Genomic DNA, 25924 nt, shown 5'->3' with positions numbered 1-25924 from the left:
TTTTTTTTTAAAGAACTTTCATTGAGATACAGTTAACAGACAATAAACAGCATATATTTAGAGTGTACTATTTCGTATCCCAATCTCCCAGTTCATCCCCCCCAACCCTCCCCACTTTCCCCACTTGGTGTCCATATGTTTGTTCTCTACACATGTGTCTCTATTTCTGCCTTGCATTTCCTCTTTCATAGTTGTTAGCATTTGCCTTATGTATTGAGGAGCTCCTATACTGGGTGCATATATATTTATAATTGTTATCTCTTCTTCTTGGATGGATCCCTTGATCTTTATATAATGTCCTTTCTTGTCTCTTGAAACATTTTTTATTTTAAAGGCTATTTTATCTGATGTGACTATTGCTACTAAAGCTACAGCTTTCTTTTGATTTCCATTTGCATGGAATATCTTTTTCCATCCCCTTACTTTCCATCTGTATGTGTCCCTAGGTCTGAAGTGGGTCTCTTGTAGACAGCATATATATGGGTCTTGTTTTTGTATCCATTCAGCCAGTCTGTGTCTTTTGGTGGATGCATTTAGTCCATTTACATTCAAGGTCATTATCAATATGTATGTTCCTATTACCATTTTCTTAATTGTTTTGGGTTTGCTTTTGTAGGTCCTTTTCTTCTCTTATGTTTCCTGCTTAGAGAAGTTCCTTTAGCATTTGTTGTAGGGCTGGTTTGGTGGTGCTGAATTCTCTTAGCTGTTGCTTGTCTGTAAAGCTTTTGATTTCTCCCTTGAATCTGAATGAGATCCTTGCTGGGTAGAGTATTCTTGGTTGTAGGCTCTTCCCTTTCATCACTTGAAATATATCGTGCCACTCCCTTCTGGCTTGCAGAGTTTCTGCTGAGAAATCAGCTGTTACCCTTATGAGAGTTCCCTTGTATGTTATTTGTCATTTTCCCCTTGTTGCTTTTAATAACTTTTCTCTGTCTTTAATTTTTGTCAATTTGACTACTATATGTCTTGGTGTGTTTCTCCTTGGGTTTATCCTGCCTAGAACTCTCTGTGCTTCCTGGACTTGGGTAGCTATTTCCTTTCCCGTGTTAGGGAAGTTTTCAACTATAATCTCTTCCAGTATTTTCTCGGGTCCTTTCTCTCTCTCGTCTCCTTCTGGGACGCCTATAATGCAAATGTTGGTGCGTTTAACATTGTCCCAGAGGTCTCTTAGGCTGTCTTCAGTTCTTTTCATTCCTTTTTCTTTATTCTTTTCCCCATCAGTGATTACTACCATTCTGTCTTCCAGGTCACTTATTTGCCCTTCTGCCTCAGTTAATCTGCTATTGGTTCCTTCTAGTGTATTTTTCATTTCCGTTATTGCATTGCATATCTCTGCTTGTTTGCTCTTTAATTCTTCTAGGCCTTTGGTAAACGTTTCGATCTTTGCATCCAGTCTTTTTTCAAAGTCCTGGATCATCTTCACCATCGTTTTTCTGAATTCTTTTTCTGGAAGGGTGCCTATCTCCTCTTCATTTAGTTGTTTTTCTGGGGCTTTATCCTGTCCCTTCATCTGGTACAAAGTCCTCTGCTTTTTCATTTTCTCTGTCTTTCTGTGGCTGTGGTTTTCAGTTCCACAAGACAAAATACTGCTGATACTGCTTGATACTGCTGTCTGCCCTCTTGTGGAGGAAGCTATCTAGGAGGCTTGTGGGTGTTTCCTGATGGGAGGGACTGATGGTGGGTAGGGCTGGGTGGGCAGAGCTCAGTAAGACTTTAATCGGATTTGGTGGGTGGAGCTCAGTAAAACTGTAATCTGCTTGTCTGCCAATGGGTGGGGCTGTGTTCCCACCTTGTTGGTTGCTTGGCCTGAGACTACCTAGCACTGGGGCTTACAGGCTCTTTGGTAGGGCTAATGGCAGACTCTGGAAGGGCTCACATCAATGAGTACTTCCCAGAACCCCTTCCGCCAGTGACCCTGTCTCCTCTGTGAGCCACAGCTGCCCCCCACCTCTGCAGGCAACCCTCCAACACCAGCAGGTAGGTCTGGTTCAGTCTCTTATGGGGTCACTGCTCCTTCCCCCCGGGTCCTGGTGAGCACACTATTTTCTGTGTGCCCTCCAAGAGTGGAGTCTCTGTTTCCCCCAGTCCTGTGGAGGTCCTGCAATCAAATCCTGCTGGCTTTCAGTCTGATTCTCTGGGCATTCCTCCTCCCGTTGCTGGACTCCCAGGTTGGGAAGCCTGACATGGGGCTCAGAACCCTCACTTTAGTGTGTGGACTTCTACAGTATAACTGTTCTCCAGTTTGTGAGTCACCCACCCAGCATTTATGGGATTTGATTTTAACGCTATTGCACCCCTCCTACTGTCTCATTGTGGCTTCTCCTTTGTCTCTGGATGTGGGGTGTCTTTTTTGGTGCGTTCCAGTGTCTTTCTGTCAGTGATTGTTCAGCAGTTAGTTGCAATTCCGGTGCTCTTGCAGGAGGGAGTGAGCACACATCTTCCTACTCTGCCATCTTAAACCAATTCTAGGCCTGGAATTTTTTAATTAAAGATATAGGACTTGTAGGGTCCCCCGTAAAAATAATGTTATTGGCTGATAACCTAGCCAGAATTTGGGAAGCAGTGGAGATGGAAGTGAACTGTGTGAAGGAAGGAGGTGAAGGAGGGGCAGAGATGAAAGGGAAACGGGAAAGGCCCCAAAGACACTCATTCTGCTTTACCATTTGTTCTATCAGCCTGGTGGTCTGAAGCATGCCAGAGCTGGGTGTTCATGTGTTTCCCTGCTTTGTCTCTTAGTAAGATTTATGAACCAATGTGTGTGGGGGGTGGCGGGGTGGGGGGGAATATTGAGCTGCATAGACCTAGAGGTTTATTTTTCAAAGGATGAACAAGAAACCCATTTTGCCACAATCAATAAACACAATGCAATTTCTCAAAGCTCAATTTACAAAGACGGAAATGTAATAAATAGCTGAAGACACCTCTGATTGAACCCGCAGGTCCTGTGAGTAGACTCATGGAATTCCAAAGAGGTGGTTGCCTAGCACCGATATAAGCAGCTTTGGAACCTAAAACTAAGGGAGGTTTGAGATGGCAGAACCTTGCTTCCCTTTGAAGATTGTGTGTGGGAAGCCACTTTGAAGGTAATTTCAAAAAACCGCTGCTTCATCAGTATGTGACAGGAGCTTGTCAGAGTCAGAAGAATGATGAGAGGCAGCCAGAAGTAGTTGAAAAGATTTTGGATTAGGTGTCAACGTGTCAGTGTTGCTTCAGGTACTAACCAGTACTGTGATCTTAGTCACGTGTCTTCTCTCTGGACCTCAGTTTTGAAATCTAATATAAGAGAGTTGCAACAGATCATCTTTATGGTGGTGTTTCCAAAGTAATCTCATGAGATAGCAGTACATCTTGTACATGGCAAAGACTGGGAATTAGAAAGTAGAGGGGAGGGAATTCCATGGAGGTCCAGTGGTTAGGACTTGGTGCTTTCACTGCCATGGCCCGGGTTCAATCTCTGGTCAGGGAACTAAGATCTCACAAGCCACATGCCTCAGCCAGAGGGAAAAAAAAGAAAAAAAGTAGAGGGGAGGAAATGAAGGGAATTTTCTGTTAAGAAAGAGACAGCAGAGAGAGGGTACTTGAAATAAGCCAGGTTAAGAGGCTATGTTCCCTGATCACACTCTCCCCACTAACCAAGTTTCCTTCATAAATCCCACAGATGCATCTTGGAGCTATGGTTTCTCTAAATTTAATGTGTATAATAACCTCTGAGAGCTTGTTAAAATGCAGATTTCTAGGCTTCACTTGCAGCCTACTGAATCCCTATTCTAGGGTGTGGGACACAGGAATCTGCATTTTAACAAACTCCTCAGGTGATCTTTATGCAGAAGGTCCTTTAACCATATCTAACAAGCACTGTCCCAGAAGCTGACTGTCCCCTCTTGGGCCCTAACTCAGAACTTCAGAATCTGTGGGTGGAGATGAGAGTGTATTACTTACTTAAAACTCTCAGAAGATATTGTGCTAAGGTTTATAGCCTTTTCTTCTGTGGCAGTTTCCTGCTTTCGTAGCAGAAGGAAAAAAGCAAGATATTACTCCTTTTAGCATGCAGTATATAGGCCACTTCAACTATTTCTGCAGAATAAAGGCAACAGACCAGGGGGTGAGGGTAGGTGAACAGAAGAGTGGAACTAAATTTGGACCCTCTGAGATAGGACCCATTTTGAGTCTGGATTTTTATATCAAGTTTTAACTGGACAGTCCCACTCCTGCCCATCCAGCCAAGTTCCTTGAAATGCTAGAGATAATGCTGGTGGTTGCTACTTACCAGATTACAGGGCCTGGTCTGCAGTTATACCAGGTTTGAATAACTGCAGGGTACAATTTATTCAATTTCTCATGCTGTCAGTGCACAAAAGCACCTGTGACCTCCACTCTGATTTTGGTCCTTAAGGGCTTTATGTTGGGAGAGGACCCTGCCTCAATGTTGGTCCAGGAAACATTTAAGTTTGGATAATATGGAGCTTCCAAACTCTGTAGGTCTTTTTCTTCCCTCTCTTAATTGCCTAGGGCCCCAGTATTCCTAAACATTTCCCTAAGTGCCCAGTGCATGTAACTGTGGGGCCCCAGAGACTTACCTTCTAAAGACAATACTCCATGCTCTAAATCAATAATAACAATTCCTCATAGTTATGCAATACTTTGAAGCTTGTAAAGAACTTTCATACATGTTCCCTAATTCTGAGCTTCGTATCAACACTAAATTAGAACAGGTAACAGATTCTATTTTCAGACTGGCAAACTAAGGCAAACCAGGGATATTAAATCATTTTCCCAGGGTAACATGGCTGGAAAGTGCAGAACCTGGCATGACACTTGTCTTCTGACTCTGTCTGCCCAAGACAAACCTGTTCTGACCAAACCTTAGAACATTTTGTCCTGTCCCAATTCCTTTACAAAAACATATCTATCATGTGTTCCCTCCTTTTTCAACAAGCCATCATCTTAGATGATGGTAACTATTCCTCGAGAATTTATAATAACTGATAACGATAATATGGTATTCTTTCTGGGAGGACAGTGTTGTAACCAAAGACTCTCTATGTCACAGGCTAAAGGGCATATATCTGGGGACACCCCAAATCATTCCATATGGGTAGTCATCTTAGGGTGAAACCAGTCCTCATTCTGTTTTTCAAGTGTTTAGGCTCAAAATGCCCCCAACTTAGGAGCAAGAGACTGACACGCTGACAAGAATGATAAGATGTTCTAGGAGGCAATACACAAGGCAGGAGAACACTAATATTGTTTTCATCTAGCAGTTCATTTTCAACCAGTGAGAGTAGACACTGTTTAAAGAAAAATATAACCTCGTGACCACCCTGTAGTCTTGCCTTAATTTTTTCAGTCTGACTTTTAAAATGCTCAGTGCCCTATGGCCATGTTACCTTCATGGTTGTGAAGAGAAGAAACAACTAAATTTAATCTTATGCACAAAAATTCCTGGAGGGACATCACATTAATCATGTGTGACTTAATTTGAGTTAGGTTATTAATTCTGGCCTAGTGACATCTAGGTAAAAGCTGGCCCTTAAAAAAAAAGACACACCAAGGGGTCAGATTTAATACACAGCAAACAATGGAATAAATCGAGCCCTAAAAAGACAAGGTACTGTGTGGGTACTGTGAAGGGGAGAGAGATGAGTCAGATCCAGGCTAAGGGGTACCTTGTGCACAGGGCAGGAAAGGCAGGAGTTGGCACTAAGCACGACAGAATAATGGTCTCACCTTCATGCTTACGTGGGGTGGGGCTGCTCACCTGCCCCTGGGAATGGCAAGGCCAACACAGTGAGTGGCAGGGAGTGGAGCCTTGAGCCAAAGCCAATGTGGCACAGAAGTCAAGTGCTCTGGGGTTGGAATCTGGCAGCTAACTTTGAAGCCTGACTCTGCTACTCATGGCCTATGTGATCTGAAGTAATTTACCTACCTCTCTGAGCCCAGGTTCTTCCCGTAGGCAATAGAGACCATAATATTATCCCAGTGTAAAGTCCTTAGCAAAGTACTCTATAATTGTCAGTTATCGTTAATAGGCCAAGGAAGTGCTTAGGAAGGAAAATTTTTTAAAAAGCACTCACTCTAGCCATTTGTTCTCTACAGTGTTTTCCATGCTAGCTAAAACCTGGAAACAACTTGCCCGATAATTAAGAGCTAAGGTGATTTACCTATTTGAAAAATTATCCTGCAGCTGTAAGACATTTTAACAATGAAGACTATGAAGCAATATGGAAAAGTACTGGGTGACTCTAAGGACAACAGACAGGAGATGTGGTCCTTACAGTGCAGTTAAAGATCCAAATATTTAATGAAGAGAGGTGTCACAGGGTTAAAAGTTAAAATAACTGGAATGGACTAGGAGTGATTTGTAAATTCGTGTACGACATGGAGGCCTGGATAGGTCAAGAAAGAGTTACGGAGTAGGCAGGAACTGAGCTGGGCCTGGAAGAATGGACAGAATTTCTGTCAAGTATGGAAGAAAGGCTAATTCATATAGAAGGCACAGAAGGAAGATCTACTTGTGGAGGGAAGAACACTTGGAGAAAGGCTATGAGAGTTGAGAGGAGAGGTTACATGTCAGGACAAGGTCATAAACTGGGGTCCTGCTCAGGTAGAACCCAGAATGCCAGGCTGAATTGTCTGAACTTTATGCTATAAGTTTTTTGAACAGGGAGAAAGCAACATTTGGGGTAAAATTGGAGGCCCGGAATACTGTTGAAAAGCAGTAATCCCTCATAAAGAGATAAGGGGCTGAGGTTTGGGACAAATGTGAGAACTGGAAGCAAAGGTCTGACACGAGGAATATTTCGAATGTTGCAGCATTTCTTTCATCTAATTCATGCTTCACCCCTTCCCTATCTGTTCTCCAAGTTCTTTTCTTACTGACTGCTATGGGCTACCAATTTCTACTGACCTAGAGCTCTCACCAGTTCTTCCCATCCCCTTAACAGATACCTGGTCACACCTCCAAGCCCTCCCCTGGACCAGGCAGTGTGGAAGGAAGCACTTGCTGGGAAACAATGACTAAGAACGAGAAGGGAAAGACCTTTTTCTCCCACCGTTTCCATCAATCACTCCCCCCACGGCTGGGATGGGGCATGATTTTCTCCTACTTAAAACCAAGAAACAAGGAGGAGTGTGCCTCTGTTTCCAGTGTGCCTCCAGTCTTCCACTTCAGCCCGCAGCACTGTACAAACCTCAAGAACCAATATTTGAAAAAGGCCGCTGCAAACCTTACCTTTTCTCAGGAGGTGGTGTGGCAGCGAGGGCTGCCCAGTGTTCCGTACAGCCAGTACAACTTCGACCATCTCTACGGTGCAGACAGCATCATCCAGCCTCCCCAGGTCAGGAAGTCCCGATCTAGGAAGCCCATCAGCTTCAAGTTCTTGGATTCTTCGGGTCCCTCAACAAGGGTCACCTCCCAGGCTATGAAGACTCTGGAAAGCTCTGCCAGTCTTAAGCTGCAGAAATCAAACCCAGCAAGTGCAGTCCAGGAAGCATCTGGCCCTCTCAATCTTCATCCAAGCAGGGAGCTAGACATGCTGGATCTGTCACTTTCTCCAGATGTGAACCTGGAGGAAAGGGAAACCTGGCTTCCACCTCCCGAGAAGGAGGCCAGAGCCTGGGAGGCTGTCGTGCTGGAAAAGCTTAACAAGCGCACTGCCCAATGGATCCAAAACAAGCGTCCTCTGAGGCCTGGGGTGTCCCCCAATAAGTGGCAGAGCTTCTTGCGCCAGCAATATGACTGGAGCCACATCCGGGATGAGCTCACTTCCTCTAGCGATCTGGAACTCTTGAAACAGCTCGAGGAAGAAGAGACAGCAGAATTTGAGGATCAGCGTGTCATCTTGCCCACCCAGGAGGAAAAGAAGCCAGAGCTGCTGCTTCCTGTCTATTATAGGTAGACTGGCTGGGGCCTCAGGCGTGCCTTTGAGAATCCCTGGCTCCCCTTCAAGGACTCCTGGGTGGGCTCACCCTCATTTCAGAACACACTCTCCCATTAACCTCTTGTGTTTTCCACCACCCACTTACTAAGATTTCCACAAAGTAAGGTGTCTCAACCTTGGCACTATTGACATTCTGAGTTGGATAATTCTTTGCTGTGGGGGGCTGGTCCTGTGCCTTGTAGGATGTTTAGCAGCACGCTACTGGATGCCAGTAGCGCTGTCCAGTTGTGACAAGCAAAGATGTCTCCGGACATTGACACACACCCCCGTGAGGGACAGAATTGCTCCCAGGTGCGAACCACTGCCTTTAGAGGAACGGGTTCGCAGCCTTTCCCAGCAGACTGAGCCGTGCTGCTGTTCCAGGTGCTGTCCAGGTGCTCCTGGATACGTATCCTCAGAGACCTCACGGCTCTGAGGTTTGGTCCTGCCTCACTCTGAATAAGGGGCCAGTGTGTCATTGACTCGAAAACTGACTGGCAGCAGGATGGAGAACTAAACAAGCTGAGAAAGACGATTACTGAACATTTCTCACATTGCTTCCTTTTCATTTATAGCTAGAAGGAAGACCGGAGCTATAACATCCCTGATGCCTAAAAGTGAACTAAAAATAAGTGGAAACATTTACTTACTCTTTTATTAGGCAAATACAAATTGCTTTCCCACCACTCTTCAGGCACTCTGCGAAGTGCTGGGAATACAACGTAAATGAGGCTAACATGGACCTATCCTTTAAAGAGCTTACAGTCTATCCACTAAATAACCACTCATATAATAGATAAAGTGAGGGAATATAGGAGGTGGGTTCCCTTCCCTAAGTCCATGCACCCTCTAAGGGTACCAATTTTAAAGCTACCTGTCTCCCCTTTTCTCTCCATCTCCCTCCTTCCAAGATTGCCCAATTACTTGCCACAAGTACACACAGGGGAAACCATGCCTGGCATCAATAAGACCACTGAGGATATTGATAGAAAGGGGTGTATCCACCAGCCCCCAAGCCAGAGCCACTTCCGACAGGTGAATCTCCGAGCTGGAAAGTTTGCTTACTCCACAGACAACACCTTTGAACAGGAGATTTACTTCGGTAATGGAGTTGGGGCCCTGTAGTGGGGGCTGAGGGGGACATAGAGCAGGGAGGTGGAAGGTAGCTGGGGGATGAAACAGTCATGGGTATGAATGAGAGGCCCTGGATAAACCAGGTGCTGATGGTAACATCTCCTGGGTACTAACAGAGGAGGTTTTGGGGGGAGGCTGGGGTGGAGGGCAGGGACAGGGGGTAGGTAACTGATGGGGAGAAAACTATTCTTCCTCTTCCCCCTTTCTCTATCCTTTTATGCTTACTAAGGAGGTAGTGGAGGGTAAGATTGCGAAGTAAGCAAGATTTAGCTTTGGGAACAACCTACCTCTTCTCTGCTCTCCTTTCTCTCACTGAGATAATCCCTCACTGAGGTGCTATGTTGGAAAAACAAAATCACAGGCTTTGTGGAGATCTTAATTTAAATCCTGGCTTAGCCCCTTCCTGCTAACCTTCAGAAAATTATATAAGCCTTCTGAACCTTAGGTACCTTATTTGTAAAACATTATTAATAAAAATGCACTTCAAGTAGACAAGAAATATAGTGCTTCTTGCCCAATGCCCATAAATGCTCACTACCTTCCCCTTTCATCCTGCTGTCCTTTAGATGCCTGGGCTTCCAGGATACACAGTCTAGAACTGCATGTTCCAAGCAGTTCCCTACCCCAATCTTGTTCCTAAGCTGCTTTCAACTGAAAGTCTTCCAAAAATGTTTAACAAAATTATTCAGTTATTTATGACTGATGAGAGATGAATTAGGTAACCCTGCATTAGTACCTAGCTTTTCATAGGGAACAATGCCTATAAACTAGGTTCTGATTTGGCTTCCAGGCCTTTATGAGGCCACCAGCTCATACTTCCAAGCAACAGTCACCTTCAAGGGATGCCCCAGAGCATGGTAGTCACGAGTCCTAGCGGCTGAGAGTAGGACAAAAGGAAATTGGGTCTGGTCCTGGTGACCAAAAACCCAGGAAGAGAAGGAGGGGGTTGCTAGAGACTCATTATTTCTTTATCTGTTCACAGATAAAGTCCAAATCATCCACCAGATTGGTGCAAAGAGAGACCAAATTTTCCTGGAAAACCTCAATCGATACAACAAGCAGCTATCTAAGGTCTTCCCTGAAACACCAGAAAGGTGGACTTCCCAGCCAGTTCCTGAACCACGTAAGTAGGAAGCTGATAACGGGGGTAAGGGTGGAGGTAGGGCTATTTCCCTTTCTTTTTTTTTCATATTTATTTATTTATTTGGCTGCATTGGGTCTTAGTTGCGGCTTGCGGATCTTCATTGCAGCATGCAGGGTCTTTCACTGACGCGTGGGCTCTAGAGCTCGCGGGCTTAATGCCCCGTGGCATGTGGGATCTTAGTTCCCTGACCAGGGACTGAACCCACGTCCCTGCTTTAGAAGGTGGATTCTTAACCACTAGACCACCTGGGAAGTCCCTAGGGCTATTTCTTTAAGGCCCCTGTTCCATAGTCTGGGACACCACCAGCATCTAGGGGAGTCCCTTCCTACTAACTAAAAATCATCTCATAAAATTATAAAATACTAACTGTAACAGGAAAAGCCCTTGTGGCCCATACAGCTGAAATCAGACAGAACTTAGTTGTAACCAAGTGGCTCAGGGCCAGTAATTACTAATAAGACAGATCCCACCTTAATGCTTCCAAAGGAAGTACATCAAAACCCTGATCTAGCACTCTGCCCTTTTCACTTGGGCTGGCTCTACCCTCCCACTCCATTCTGAGACCCATACCTGCTTCAGGCCCTAAGTCAACCTGTGTTTCAAATTTCTGTTTCACAAGTACATCATTCTTCACTCTGTGAAGTTAGGTAAGGTAGAGGGAAAGGAGTTAAGCAAGAAATGAACTTATGAAACATAAGGTGCCCATCCTCCAAGAGACTATGTCTCCATTTCCCATAACACTTTTTTTCTGCAATGTCATCTTTCAGAAGGGCCCCCTGGTGTGCAGAAACTAGCAGTAGTAGTGACCCATTCTTTTTCCCTCCAGTCCCAAACCTCTGTCTCTAGTGCTGCCTGGCCCTGTAGGCAATAGCCACTAGAGTAGAGGAAGTGCTAATGATGGCAGGTGTGGGCAGCTTCCACCAAACTCACACAGCCTCCTCCTTTGCTGAGAGCTACCATTATAAACCAGTGAAGAAAGCATGTAGCAAAGCCTTGGGTTGGGTCTTGGCAAGTCACCTTCCAGGGATCCAGCTGCCTCACTAAAACTGAGACACTAGTCATTCCCACAGCAAGACACTTGTAAACACAGCAGCTTATAGCACCATTCCTCCTTCCAAATTAAAAACATTAAAAAGAAAGCTTCATTCTACTTTAAATGGCAATATCAAATATTGAATTTTATGAGCAAACGTTGTTACATATGAACATATTTATATTCCTAGAGATTTATTAAACTTATAAAAAGGTTTGTATGTATCTCAACTTTTCTTCCCCAAATTTCTCTGCCCCATCATCATGGCTTTGTCATGTTTGTAGTCAGGACTTCTCATAATTCCTTATGGGACTTGTACTCAGTTTCCTACATCATCACAGAAAGTTGGCTCTTGACAGTTTTGTTTTGCCTTGGTGCTAGCCAGGAATAGGAATGTGATGCTGGCTGGGAATACAGGCCTAGGGCAGTGGGCAGAAAACCTCATACTGCTGCCCCGCACAGCTTCCAGGCCTGTGAAAGGAGCCATGCGCTGGACAGCTTTGCCCACACCAGCCAAGGATCTGCTGCTGCAGGTGGGTGAGGAGGACATGCCCGTGAAGACCAGGGGACTGAAGAAGCAGGCAGAGTCACTGAAGGAGAATGTGACTTGGGAACTGGCGGTCCTGCGGAGGATGCTGCAGGAATGGAGGATGGCCTGGGCTCTAAGTGAGTGAAGTAGTGGGCTGGGCAGGGGTCCTGATATATCAGCAGGTTATTCGTGAAGGAGGAGGTTCTCACCTTGGACTAGTGTTTCTCAATCTTTGAAACATAAAAATTTGTTTGCCTCATGAAGGTTAGACTAGATAAGAGCCTCTCACACAATGAAAGTTGCATTTATCTGGATGCTTTTTGTATGGGCAGGTTTTACATTAGTAATTTGTGGAAACTCACTATGCTGAGAACTCTTCACAGGCAGAGACCCTATCTTACTGACCTCTGAAACTTTACACTCAATAAATGATGCATGAAAGAAAGGGTGAAATATGCTGCCCAAGCAATGGAAATGCAGTGATCAAGAGAAACTGCAGTTGGCTATGGTATAAACAACCCCTCTCCAAAATTCATTTGTAAAACTGGGATTATCATATAGTTGCTTTGCCTTCAGAGATATGGGAATAGAAGGCTGAGTGCCTGCGGCAGAGGCAGGGCCCAGCAAGGAGTGTTGAAAGCTGCAAGATTTGAGGACTCAAGGGCCACTGGCTTTCAAAACATGAAAAACTAGTTTAGTTAATGCAGGAAAAAAGAGAGGTGATCCATCACATAAACTGGTTCAGATAAACAAAAAAGGGTTAAAAAAGAGATTCTGAGTAAAAGCTACCAGTAGGGAGCACCTGTAAGCGGTGGGAGCACTGAGATGAAAGCTGCATACCTATAAAGAGAGCAGCTAGCAATAAAGGAAGACGACCTTGAAAGCCAGATGGAAGAGCCCTCAAAGTCAAGGAAACCTAAAGACAACCACAGCCATTAACATCTGAGCCCTTATTATCTTGCAGGCATTTTGCTAAACGCTTTGTCGAGGTAACTCATTTAATACTCTGTCGAGGTAACTCATTTAATACTCAGCGTAACTCAGTATAGTAGGTTCTAACTTTATTCCCATCTTGCAAATGAGAAATCTCAAGCCCAGAAAGGTTAAGTAATTTATCCAAGGTCACAAAGCTAATAATTGTGATTCCAAACCAGGTATGTCTGACAACCAAGTACCCTTAACTGCTGTATTTTATTGCACCTATTTTTCCAGATGATAACAGTTATTTAAGCCAAAAAAAAAAAAAAAAAAGAGTCTAGGATGGGAGTTTTGTTTGGGAACTACCTAACAGGGTATATGGGTCATCAGAGAAATAACTTCCCTCAGGACTCCATCTCTGGAGCCCTTCATTCTTCTGAGCTGTTTTTGCTTGAATTGTCCTAGGGGAAGGGGACTTCTTGTCACCTGCCTGCAGCACAATATGTAGCCCTAACCCGGTGGTTCTCTTCTAATTCTCCTCCTCATGGTATAGTCATTGAGTGGCACCATAAGACAGTAGAGGGCCTGCTTCGGAGCTTGGTGGACATCCATGACGACATCCGGATCCAAGCCATCATCACTTGTGCCACAGCTGCTTTAGAACGGCCCCATATTGCCATCAGCCAGGGGGACTCAGGTGAGAGCCAAAATTGTACTCCTTAAGAATATAAGCAATTCACAGAGCCATAGAGATTTTGAACTGGCGGGGACCTTGGAGCTTATCTGAGATAATTTCACAAAATGGAAACCAAGACCCAGAGACTGGCCTGAATAAACACAACTTATCAGCAATAGAGATGAATTTAAATTTCCTGACTTCTAGTCTAGTGCTAATTTCATCACCCTTTGATGCTCAGTAGCTTACAGGTAAGTTCACATTGTTCTACCTTGAGAGATCCCATTCATAATAGCCAAAAAGTATATGCGTACGTGTTTCTGCACACTTTTCTCCCAACTCCATTTTAGCTCTTCTTTTGACAGCACATCTCAAACTCAACATGTCCCAAACTGAACTCATCACCCTCCCCACAGACCCCTCCCCACAATCCACATTGCAATCAGCAGCGCTGCAATCCATCCAGTTTCTGAGCTAGGACCCTGGGAGTCATCCTGGACAAAATCCTTCCTCTCTCCACAACCAATCAACCAATAAATTCTACGGATTCTCCTTCCTAAACATTTTTTTTTATTACAAAAGAAGTATAAAGTGTCATTATCAGTCAACACAGAGGAGTATAAAAAGAGGTGATTACCTTCCCTCAACCCACTTCCCAGTCTCAAACCCACCCCCATGCCATTCCCCAGGGTAACCAATGTTTAGTTTGGCATTCCACAACTTTCTCTATGCTTTTACAAACATATGCCAACATACATGTGAGTTTTTCTATTTATTACAAAAATGAGTGTTGAATTTTACCAGCCATTTTCTAATTTTTTCTCCTGTAACTTGTGGATATAATGAATTCTGTTATTAAGCTCTTAAAATAAATCTTCTATTACTCCACTGGGTTTGGTTTGTTAATATTTTACAATGTTTTACTACATTTGTAAGTGAAATTGGTAGTTTTGCATTTATTTATACTATTTTTATTGTTTTAGTTTTTACTAGCCTTCATTAGTAAAATGAATTAAGGACTTGGCCATTTTCCCCAATGGTCTGTAATCTTTTGAAAAAGAAACTTCAATAGCTTTTTCCTTTGCTAGCAATAAAGAGTTAAAAAGGAAAATTTCCCATCTACAAGACCCAGAACTGTAATCTACCAAGGAGCTGGCTTAACAAGACACAGGACCCAGGTGACAGAAACTATAAAATACTATTGATGGACTTCCTAGGTGGCGCAGTGGGTAAGAATCTGCCTGCCAATGCAGGGGACACGGGTTTGATCCCTGCCCCAGGAAGGTACCACATGCCGCGGAGCAACTAAGCCCGTGCGCCACAACTATTGAGCCCATGTGCCACAACTACTGAAGCCCACGTGCCTGGAGCCCGTGCTCTGCAATAAGAGAGGCCACTGCAATGAGAAGCCCGCGCACCACAAGGAACAGTATCCCCCGCTTGCCGCAACTAGAGAAAGCCCGTGTGCAGCAACGAAGACCCAACACAGCCAATAAAATAAATTTTAACAAATAAATAAATTAAATTAAATACTATTGAAAGGACATAAAACCAACAGACTCTTACTAACCCCCACGTGCCCTCTCAGATATCACCTTTTGTACAAAGCTTGGGCTGACACTTTTTCCTTCTCATCCTGATATCATTCTGTCCTAGCATTTATCATTCTGTCGTAACTGTCTGTTTACTTTTCTGCCATCTCTACTAAACAAGGAACTTCTTATAGGTGGAGACAAATTTTATTTCTACAAAGTTGTCAGGTTTTTAAAGTTTCATTTCATTTATTTCCTGTCTACTGAGTTCCAGATATGGGCATTTTAACTCCAGGATTTCAAATTTGCTGCTCCCTCTGCTGAGAAACTCTACCTCTCTCTTTAACTGATTAACTTCTATACATGCCCTTCAATTTGGAGCTAAGGTATCACCTCCTTTGGGGAGTCTTCCCTGCCCTACCACCCAGACTTAGTTGGATGTGTTTTCACACATACACATTTTTTTAACTGCTTATTTCCTTGGGTATTAAATGGTATGATGTGTGTATGCCTGGCACATAGAGAAAACCTTCAGTAGGTGCCAAGAGATATTATCTTATCCCCAAATCTTCCACATACATAAGAGAACACCTTTGTCTTTCCCTTTCATGTGATCCCTTTCCTGGGTGTCTAGATTTTGATTTGCCTCGTTTCCTCCCCACACCTTCCCAAAGAAAGTTATGGTGATGGTCACCATAGCCTCACTGGAAACATTCTCCTTTGGCTAAAATACAGCTCTGTAGAGGCCAGATGATAAAGGACTGGGAACAGGAATACCCAGCACAAGTCAGCCTTAAAATCCTGCCCATTGTAGGGGCTCAGCTAAACCCTAATTATATTAAGTAGCAGTAAACACCTGCAACTGAGACTGAGGTTGGCCAGCATGTGGCTACAGTGAAAAAGCTGTGTTTCAGAGAAAAGCAAAGGGACTAGCTAGCACCTTCTTATTGGCTCTCTTTTGATCACAGACAGGGAAACTGTGAAAGCCCCATGCATCCAGGACCTGCCAGAGGTTCTACAGCCTCCCCTAGAGGCCGCTCTTTGTGACAAGAATGCCAATGTGCGGATGGCAGCAGCAGTATGCCAATATGCCATACGGTCACATAATCCTCTTGCCCAGGAAATCATGCAGACTGCCCTTTTGAAGGGTAAGTAACTCCTTGTTACTTCTGACCTGGAAATATGGGGTAAAGAGAGGACATCTCACCATCAGCTTTTCCTAGTCCTTTCCTCTCCACCATCATGCTCTATGATGTCTACTGTATTGGGTCTGTGTTTCCCTTAGAGACTCAAGAGATCTGGCCTTCCCAGGTACTTTACAAATGGGTACACTGCCATCTAGTGGCACCTGGGCTAAACATTTCATAGGTGAATTTGACTAGAAATCATGTTCCCCTTTCACCCAACCAGATTTTCAACTGAAAAGATAATGTAACAATATTAAAGAATACATTCTAAAAATTTTTTAAATCACCACTTGAACACATCATGCTTCCATTTTTGCACATTAACTTACAGACATTGTCCACATGCACTGTTGAAGTAATAACAAGTGAAAAGGTTCTGTCAGATGATAGGCCCAAGGTGCCTAACTGCTGTCTGAAAGATATTCCTGCTCCTTGCATGGTGGTGGGGGCAGAGGACAACTGGCTGACCAGTCTGGCCTTCGGCATAGAGATACTCAACAACTTAATTCATCTGTCTTAAGAAAGCCTCCACTCCAGAGTTTCCAGTCTCTAGTGAGAGGAATTACATCTGTCACCCAGGCCAGAAGTGCCTTCCTGCTGTTACCTAACAAAAATATTTTAGGATATGACTTTTCGGGTTAAGATTTTCTGTTTATATTTAGAATCTTGACACGATCAATTTAAATGTGATTTTAATAAGGAACTGCATTTAAGAGAGGGGACACAGGGAAGTGAGATTATCAGGTGGGTAGCAGCCTTCTGTACCAACTCAAAGGCTGCTCTCTCTGTGGGGAGAAGAGACTGCCATTCTGGACTCCTTTTTCACCCCCCCCCCCCGTGGCAGGTAACAGCGTGGACAGCTGGGCTGCAGCTCAGTGTCTGGCTCTGGAAGGTGCTGCCACTTACCCCGTGATTAAGAGGCTCCTCCATCAGCTGTTTAACAAGAAGAACGAGGACACTGAGCAACAGTCTTGTACGCTCCTGAGCCACCTCAGTAGGAAGACAGTATGTGTCCACTTCAGGGTCAGAGAAAGAAACCACGTTTTGGGGGAACAATTGGGTCTTCGAGGTCAGTGCATGTAAGGAACTGAAAATGCAAGTGGCTGGGGAGGGATGATCTCAAGTACAGGTAAAACTGGACTAAGTGTGGGTGAACTGGGGTGTATACAGGGAAAAGTGGCAACAGCTAGCTGAGAACAGTGAGAAAAGTAGGCTGCAGATGGTTTGTGTATGCAAGAAGAGTTGTGATATGCAAAATTTGCTTCTGCTAGAAGATTACCACTGAAAACCACAGACCTACAATTCTGTTTACTTCCAGTAGAAATGTGAAACTCACAGACTGAGGCATATACAGATCATTTTAAGGGGCAAGATAGTTAAATTATGAAGACAAGGCCCCAGGAATCTTCTGTTCAGATTACTAAATCTGTACTTTGTTCCCTGTATTTTGACCCCAGAAATCAGTTGGCTTGGGTGGAAGCGTGCCCCATTGTAAACCCACTCTTTGCTAGTGATGGGCATCTCATATGTTTGTGACATTAATTATGCTGGATGCCAGGTTAGGATTTAACTTCTTCAAGGTTCCAGCACCAACAAAAGTGATCATGGATATCCATACAAGTCTTCCATTTCCTCAGACCCTGATACACACCATGCTTGCCGTGGAGCTGAATAGCCGTCAATGGAAAGACCGGATTGTGGCCTGCCGAGCTCTCTCCTGCATCGGTGGAAATGTCAGTTCGGTAAGCCTTCTCTTTCTGTGCTTCCAGGACAGAAAGTCTAAACAAAACTGGGCTAGGGAGCTCTTCCACTTTTTGCCACTATCTAGTACCCCATTCTTACCAAACAGATCTCTGTTCCCATATTGCTACTTCTTACTCCTAACCCAGAATTAAATCATGTGTAACATACAGTTCTATTACTTAAACCACTGCTTCTCAGCCTCGTGGCATCCACAAACTGTACCTATCTACAATGAAGTAAGCAAGAAAAAAAAAGTTCAGAAACTTTTATAGTAATTTGACATTGCCTCCACATCAAGGGACTTTATAAGTATCAGTCAACAGAAACCCTACTTTCAAAAACCTGGCATTAGAGTTGGAATAACAATACTAACATATACAAGTGATTCAAGAACAAGTGATAAATGTAATATACTTTCTTTTTTTAATATTTATTTATTTGGTTGCACTCGGTCTTAGTTGCGGCAGGCAGGCTCCTTAGTTGTGGCATGTGAACTCTTAGCTGTGGCATGTGGGATCTAGTTCCCTGACCAGGGATCGAACATGGGCCCCCTGCATTGGGAGCGTGGAGCCCTAACCACTGTGCAACCAGGGAAGTCCCTGTAGTGCACTCTCATAAAACTTTTCAGAGAGAGATTACTGTAGGCTGAACCTATCAGTTAAAGTTCTGTGAAGGAAGGAGTGTGGTACAGCTGAGCAAGACTTGGACCGAACTGAAGGAAAGACTTCCCGGTATGGGAAACCCTGACAATCATTTAGGCTTTCACCTGACCTCCTCGCCATTATTTTAGAATCAACTGCAGCTGTCCAAATGGGATTTTCCCCTTCTTCCTATGTGCCATTATCTTTTCCTTATAACAATGAGCAATTCCAAAATGGCCCAGAACACTGCCATTCCCACGAGAAGTGAGCACCTTCCATTTTGACCCTCGAATTTTGATACGGAAAGCACAAAACCTGGCCAAGAGATAGGATCAAGATGGCAGAGTAGGAGGACGTGCACTCACTCCTCTGGCAAGAGCACCGGATTTACAACTAACTGCTGAACAATCACTGACAGAAAGACACTAGAACTCACCAAAAAAGACACCCCACATCCAGAAACAAAGGAGAAGCCACAATGAGACAGTAGGAGGGGTGCAATCACGTTAAAATCAAATCCCATAAATGCTGGGTGGGTGTCTCACAAACTGGAGAACAGTTATACTGTAGAAGTCCACACACTAAAATGAGGGTTCTGAGCCCCATGTCAGGCTTCCCAACCTGGGAGTCCAGCAATGGGAGGAGGAATGCCCAGAGAATCAGACTTTGAAAGCCAGCAGGATTTGATTGCAGGACCTCCACAGGACTGGGGGAAACAGAGACTCCACTCTTGGAGGGCACACAGAAAATAGTGTGCTCACCAGGACCCGGGGGGAAGGAGCAGTGACCCCATAGGAGACTGAACCAGACCTACCTGCTGGTGTTGGAGGGTGGCCTGCAGAGGTGGGGGGCAGCTGCGCCTCACAGAGGAGACAGGGACACTGGCGGAAGGGGTTCTGGGAAGTACTCATTGGCGTGAGCCCTTCCAGAGTCTGCCATTAGCCCTACCAAAGAGCCTGTAAGCTCCAGGGCTAGGTAGCCTCAGGCCAAACAACCAACAAGGTGGGAACACAGCCCCACCCATTGGCAGACAAGCAGATTACAGTTTTACTGAGCTCTGCCCACCAAATCTGATTAAAGTCTTACTGAGCTCTGCCCACCCAGCCCTACCCACCATCAGTCCCTCCCATCAGGAAACACCCACAAGCCTCCTAGATAGCTTCCTCCACAAGAGGGCAGACAGCAGTATCAAGCAGTATCAGCAGTATTTTGTCTTGTGGAACTGAAAACCACAGCCACAGAAAGACAGAGAAAATGAAAAAGCAGAGGACTTTGTACCAGATGAAGGAACAGGATAAAGCCCCAGAAAAACAACTAAATGAAGAGGAGATAGGCACTCTTCCAGAAAAAGAATTCAGAATAACAATGGTGAAGATGATCCAGGACTTTGAAAAAATGACTGGATGCAAAGATCGAAACGTTTACCAAAGACCTAGAAGAATTAAAGAGCAAACAAGCAGAGATATGCAACACAATAACGGAAATGAAAAATACACTAGAAGGAACCAATAGCAGATTAACTGAGGCAGAAGGGCGAATAAGTGACCTGGAAGACAGAATGGTGAAAATCACTGATGTGGAAAAGAATAAAGAAAAAAGGATGAAAAGAACTGAAGACAGCCTAAGAGACCTCTGGGACAATGGTAAACGCACTAACATTTGCATTATAGGCGTCCCAGAAGGAGAAGAGAGAGAGAAAGGACCCGAGAAAATACTGGAAGAGATTATAGTTGAAAACTTCCCTAACATGGGAAAAGAAATAGCTACCCAAGTCCAGGAAGTGCACAGAGTCCCAGGCAGGAGAAACCCAAGGAGAAACACCCCAACACATAGAGTAGTCAAACTGACAAAAATTAAAGACAGAGAAAAGTTATTAAAATCAACAAGGGGAAAATGACAAATAACATACAAGGGAACTCCCATAAGGGTAACAGCTGATTTCTCAGCAGAAACTCTGCAAGCCAGAAGGGAGTGGCACAATATATTTCAAGTGATGAAAGGGAAGAACCTACAACCAAGAATACTCTACCCAGCAAGGATCTCATTCAGATTCAAGGGAGAAATCAAAAGCTTTACAGACAAGCAACAGCTAAGAGAATTCAGCACCACCAAACCAGCCCTACAACAAATGCTAAAGGAACTTCTCTAAGCGGGAAACATAAGAGAAGAAAAGGACCTACAGAAACAAAAACAAAACAATTAAGAAAATGGTACTAGGAACATACATATCGATAATGACCTTGAATGTAAATGGACTAAATGCACCCACCAAAAGACACAGACTGGCTGAATGGATACAAAAACAAGACCCATATATATGCTGTCTACAAGAGACCCACTTCAGACCTAGGGACACATACAGACAGAAAGTAAGGGGATGGAAAAAGATATTCCATGCAAATGGAAATCAAAAGAAAGCTGGAGTAGCAGTACTCACATCAGATAAAATAGACTTTAAAATAAAAAATGTTACAAGAGACAAGAAAGGACATTATATAAAGATCAAGGGATCCATCCAAGAAGAGGAGATAACAATTATAAATGTATATGCACCCAATATAGGAGCATCTCAATACATAAGGCAAATGCTAACAACTATGAAAGAGGAAATGCAAGGCAGAAATAGAGACACAGATGTAGAGAACAAACACATGGACACCAAGTGGGGAAAGCGGGGAGGGTTGGGGGGAATGAATTAGGAGATACCAAATTGTACACTCTAAATATATGCTGTTTATTGTCTGTTAACTGTATCTCAATAAAAGTTCTAAAAAAAAAAAAAAAAAAAAAACTGGCCAATGAGTATTAGTATAATTCTTGTCTGGGTTAATTCTGCCTCAACTACCACAGAAGTACCCTGCTGCTGAAGTCCTAGACCAGCAGCACAGGTATCACCTGGGAATTTGCTGGAAGTACAAAATCTCACCTTGGGTCAATTCAATCAGAACCTGTACTTAACAATATGATTTTAACAACATCTGGTTCATTTGCACATTTGCCTCCTCAGCACTTGTCACTCAGGATAGCCAGCTGAAAGTAAAAAGCCATGCAGAGCAAGCAGGGAGCGGGGTAAAGATGAGAACTTCACGTTGGACTGCTGAGGTTAATAAGCACCATGTCCATCAGTCCTTTCACTCATTCAGTGAGCAAGCAGTTTCTGACCACATCCTACATGCCAGGCAGCATGCTAGCACCGGGGATGCAAAGATAACATGTCTTCTCTTGGTAAATGTTACATGTAAATAGATATAACAGAAGTAGCTGTAAAGTATCATGGGGATTTCCTAATGCTTATAGAAGGCAGAGGAGAGTTCACTGAGGAGATGCTTTTGGAGCTCAATCCTAAAAGAATAGGAAAACATCGGGTATTAGATAGGGGTGGAAAAGGGAGATGTTTCAGGCCAGGGGAATAGCTTTGGGCATATTACATAATCATCAACTAGTAATCTTCATCCATTCCCCTTTGAGAGAAGTACTAACAGACAGGGTGGCCAACTGTCCTAGCTTGTCCAGTACGTAGGACTTTCAGTACTAAACCCAGGAAAGTCCCAGGCAAATTGGGATGAGTTGGTCACTTTCAAATTTTAAGAGTCTCAAGTACAGATTACGCTAGCCCCAACATAGTATAGTAGTTTAAGGCATGAGCTTCGAAAACAGGCCTGGGTCTGAGTCCTAGCTCCAACACTCAACAGGTTAACCTTGGGCAAGAAACCTCCATTCTGTCACCTATACATGGTAATATCTGCCTTATGGGATTGTTTGGGAGGATTATGTGATGGGTAAAAACTTATTAGCATAGTGCCAAGTACAAAATTGACTTGGTGATAAATGGTAGCTAATTACTACACATATTTATAGGATATGAAACGTAAGTTGATCCAGCTGATGTTGAGTGACTGGAATAAGAAAGTGAGATATGCAGCTGCCCAAGCTCTGGGGCAAATGAACCTTGGGAAGGAGGTGCATGACACAATCAGGTAAGACCTCTTCAATATGGAGAAAGGAACTTTTTTATTTTTAAAGTGTTTAGGGAGCCTGGGCTCCAGCCAGCCAGCATTTGTTGAGCTGCTCTGTATGCTCAGCATTGTACTAGATCCCATTGCAGGGTTGTTGTTTTTTTTTAATAAAATAAAAAGTCAACAGTCTCTACAGACACTAAAAATGTGGCTAAGGGAAGAATCATTAATTGAATGCCCACTAGGTGTCAGGAACTGCTTTAGATGTTTGAGAGTTCAAATGTATGACATGATTCTGGTTATACAGGCAAGATACACAAATGTCTAGTAAGGTCAAGTTTCATGAAGGATGGATAAGACTACATAGGCAGAGAGAAGGTAAGACATTCCACATTGGGAGCCAAATACAGAAATGAACATGGCACATGTGAGGGCAGTGGGGAAGAGAAACTGACTGTAGCGAGAGGTGCATGTTTAAAGTTTCCTTTATTCAGTCATTCAACATAGTTTATCACCTAGCATACTCTAGGAAATAGGGATTCAAGTAAATAAAACAGTTGAGGTCTCTACCTGGTGAAATTTAAATTAATGGGCATAAGGCTAACTAGGAAAGAGTGGGAATGGATAATGGAGAGCCTACAGAAGTTGGATTTTATCCTGAGGGCACTGGAGGTGGGAGTGGGCGTAGGGAGAGGTACCAAAAGTTTAAGGAGGGAAAATAAAAGCACCTGTGCCTTACAGAGTCAAGCTGAGCCAAGGAAATTTCCAGGAGCGTGTGGAAGCCCTCTCCCTGATTTGTGGGCTCAAGCTCATGACTGCCAAGCTCCTCCCAAGCTTTCTGAACTGCTTCTCTGATGACTTCATGGCAGTTCGGCGGGCAGCTTGTTTGGCTGCTGGTGCCCTGCAGATCCGTGATAATATGGTAAGTCAAGGAAACATGTACCCACCTTATCTAACTCAAGAGGACATTACCCTGTGCTTCCCTTGTACACAGAGATCAGAACCAGGAAAGTAAGGCGATACATAAGCCACACCAACAGTTAGGACAACATTTAGCTACAAGCCAGCCTAGACTTCACTCTAGAGCACACCCCTGAAACCTGTTCTCACCTCAGTTAACTAACTTATCACATGGCTGCTGACAGGCTGAGGGATCAAATCCAGTGAATGGAGTTATAATCCCTAGTTGTTAGTGGAAAACCTGATGGAGGTGTTCAAAAGAAGCCTATATGGCCATACATCTGTGAGCTGGGAAAATCAATCTACAGATAGGGGATAGTAACACTGTGTGTCTAAGCCAGTACTTCTGGCTCCAGCTCATTTGTCACTAGATTTGATAGAAGGCCACTTTTCCAGGTAAAGCACATTTTAGACAGAGGGGTCCCTGTCTCTGGTTCATTCTTGCTCTGATTCTCTCCAGTCAACACAGCCTCTTGTCCATCCCAGGTCCTTGAATGTCTTCTGAATCTGATACAGAGAGATCCCTGCTGGAAAATCAAGGCCTTTGCCATTCGAGGTATTACAGGAGTGGCCCCAGCTCCTCAATCTCTAATACCTTCCCATATTTTAGTATAGATGATCCCCAGAATCTCTTTAGGAAGAAGGTAGAGTGTAGGGGAGGGAATGATCACAGCTTCTCAGAAGTTCCTTGCCTGAGAAAGATTATTTTCTTGTTCTTTTTAATTTTTAGTTAAGGAGTCTAAGGCTACGTCAAACTCATTAAGGCAAAAGGCTGACAAGACAGTCCCTGCCAACAGAATTAGGTGTGAGTTCCAAGTAGGTATCCATTGTTGGATATACTTGCTTTCTCTGGAGGTTTCAACCATAGGACTCTGTAAAAGTCAGACCGGATTCTAGACTGCTACAAACCTAAAGTCATGCCCTCAAATTTCCTAGAAGTTTCTTTACAGGGATCTTTGGCACTGCTTCTCTCTGACAGTCTGGCAGGTCCCTATTAAGAATCAGCCCTGGGTTAAGCTGCAAAGTAAGTGTGCCTTCTTTCCCCACTACCCTGCCTTGACTAGGCTGGTCTTCTGAGTTATGCATCCCGTATTTCATTCCTAGATAAATAGGTAAATTAGTATTCTCACATCCTAATGGACAAGGATGGGATGGAATACCGCCCTCCTGGGAATTCTCTGGAGATAATGTCCTACTCTAACTCATTCCTAAAATTCTAATAGTGATTGTCATCTAAAAGGGAAGGTAAAGACAAAACACTTAAGTTTGGCATTTGCAATATTTAACTTAGCAAGTGGTTGTCTATACCTTATTATTTATTAATAAGGCCACTTCTGGATACTAGGATATAGCCAACTGAGTCTTAAGTGACAATGGAACAAGCTCCCCTCTAATCTCTGCAGCTTTGGGACAAATTGGCCACATAAGTCCCCAACTGATCGACCTCCTGCTCTGGGCTATCCACTATGAACTATCACCAGGTGTACGACTGGAGGCTTGCCGTAGCATCCTAGCCCTCAAACTTCAAGGGGACCGGGTCAGGGACACCTTCCTAGACGTGCTGCTCCTAGAGAACCATGATGCTGTTCTAAAGTAAGCACTAACCCTCTGGTTCCTGCCATGACCTCTTGTACTGCTGACTCTCCCGACCTTGTTAACAGAGTATGTGCCCGCCTTTCCAGGCTGTTTAATGGCTGTAAAAAGCACAGGCTCACCTGGGCCATTCATCTACTTACCCACGTGGGTAACAGAAAAACTGGTTTACGTACTTGTTCACCATCCCAGGTAGGCTTTTTTATTCAACTAACATTTAACAAGTGCCTACTTTGTGACGACAGGCTTTAGCGTCAAAAAGACCAGGATTTGGACCCCAGCTCAGACATGTGTTAGCTATGTGAGTCTGGGTAAGTTCCTTAAATTCTCTGAGCCCATTTTCTCATGTATCAAATGCAGACAGTCGTCTACCTTATGGTTCTATGGTGATGATTAATGAGATAACATGTTAGTACCTGTCATAAAGGTTTTCAATAAATAATATCTATTAGTACCTTCAAGTATATCATCTCAAAAACTACGGAACACCCCTACAAGCTAAACCTCATGCCATTTTTGCAAATAAAGCTCAGCAGAATACAGTTACGATTGGAACTTAGGATTTCTTGTCTGATTCCAAGGCCTGTATTTTCCGCCTCCATGCTTTTTTTTTAAGGATAGGAAGAACAATCTAAGAAGTCCTTCTTACCTTTCAGAGAAATTCACCATGCAATGAAGATACTCAACTTAGAAAATGAAGGAAACCAAGAAATGCTTCAGGAGATCAAGAACAGGGTAGATAAGTACAAGCTATGTTTTCAAGAAAAAATGCAGTGCTCTCAAGAGTTCCTCAGACTCCTTCCTCCTAAGCATGTGCATACTCTTTTCCCTATCACAGAAATACTTTCTACAACCCCATAGATACACTATCACTTGAAGATACAAAACATCTGTGCAAGACAGGATTATAAAATCCTACTAGTAAAAAGTAAAACAAAGCAAAATTCCCATTAGCCCTA

At 43.7% G+C, this 25924-nt stretch overlaps 1 protein-coding gene across 3 annotated transcripts in view; it reads left to right on the top strand.

Annotated features, from left to right (window-relative positions):
- Positions 1–7013: 7013 nt before the first annotated feature.
- HEATR4 (HEAT repeat containing 4) overlaps positions 7014–25924 on the top strand; it is a 37254-nt gene continuing 18343 nt past the window's right edge. Inside the window, exons 1-13 of one of the 3 annotated variants that reach the window (XM_057730413.1) lie at positions 7014–7894; positions 8831–9021; positions 10036–10176; positions 11693–11896; positions 13231–13374; positions 15854–16033; positions 16917–17077; positions 17710–17814; positions 22315–22433; positions 23154–23334; positions 23859–23928; positions 24776–24965; positions 25622–25700. In XM_057730413.1, the coding sequence (XP_057586396.1) occupies positions 7014–7894; positions 8831–9021; positions 10036–10176; positions 11693–11896; positions 13231–13374; positions 15854–16033; positions 16917–17077; positions 17710–17814; positions 22315–22433; positions 23154–23334; positions 23859–23928; positions 24776–24965; positions 25622–25700 (2646 nt within the window). The remainder of the gene's footprint in view (positions 7895–8830; positions 9022–10035; positions 10177–11692; positions 11897–13230; positions 13375–15853; positions 16034–16916; positions 17078–17709; positions 17815–22314; positions 22434–23153; positions 23335–23858; positions 23929–24775; positions 24966–25621; positions 25701–25924) is intronic. The other 2 variants (XM_057730411.1, XM_057730412.1) reach the window with 2 other exon arrangements.

Source organism: Hippopotamus amphibius, chromosome 4 (genome assembly GCF_030028045.1).
Source record: "Hippopotamus amphibius kiboko isolate mHipAmp2 chromosome 4, mHipAmp2.hap2, whole genome shotgun sequence".
Classification (NCBI taxonomy): domain Eukaryota; kingdom Metazoa; phylum Chordata; class Mammalia; order Artiodactyla; family Hippopotamidae; genus Hippopotamus; species Hippopotamus amphibius.
Note: the sequence above shows the minus strand (reverse complement) of the source record. Positions and strands in the feature narration are given on the sequence as shown.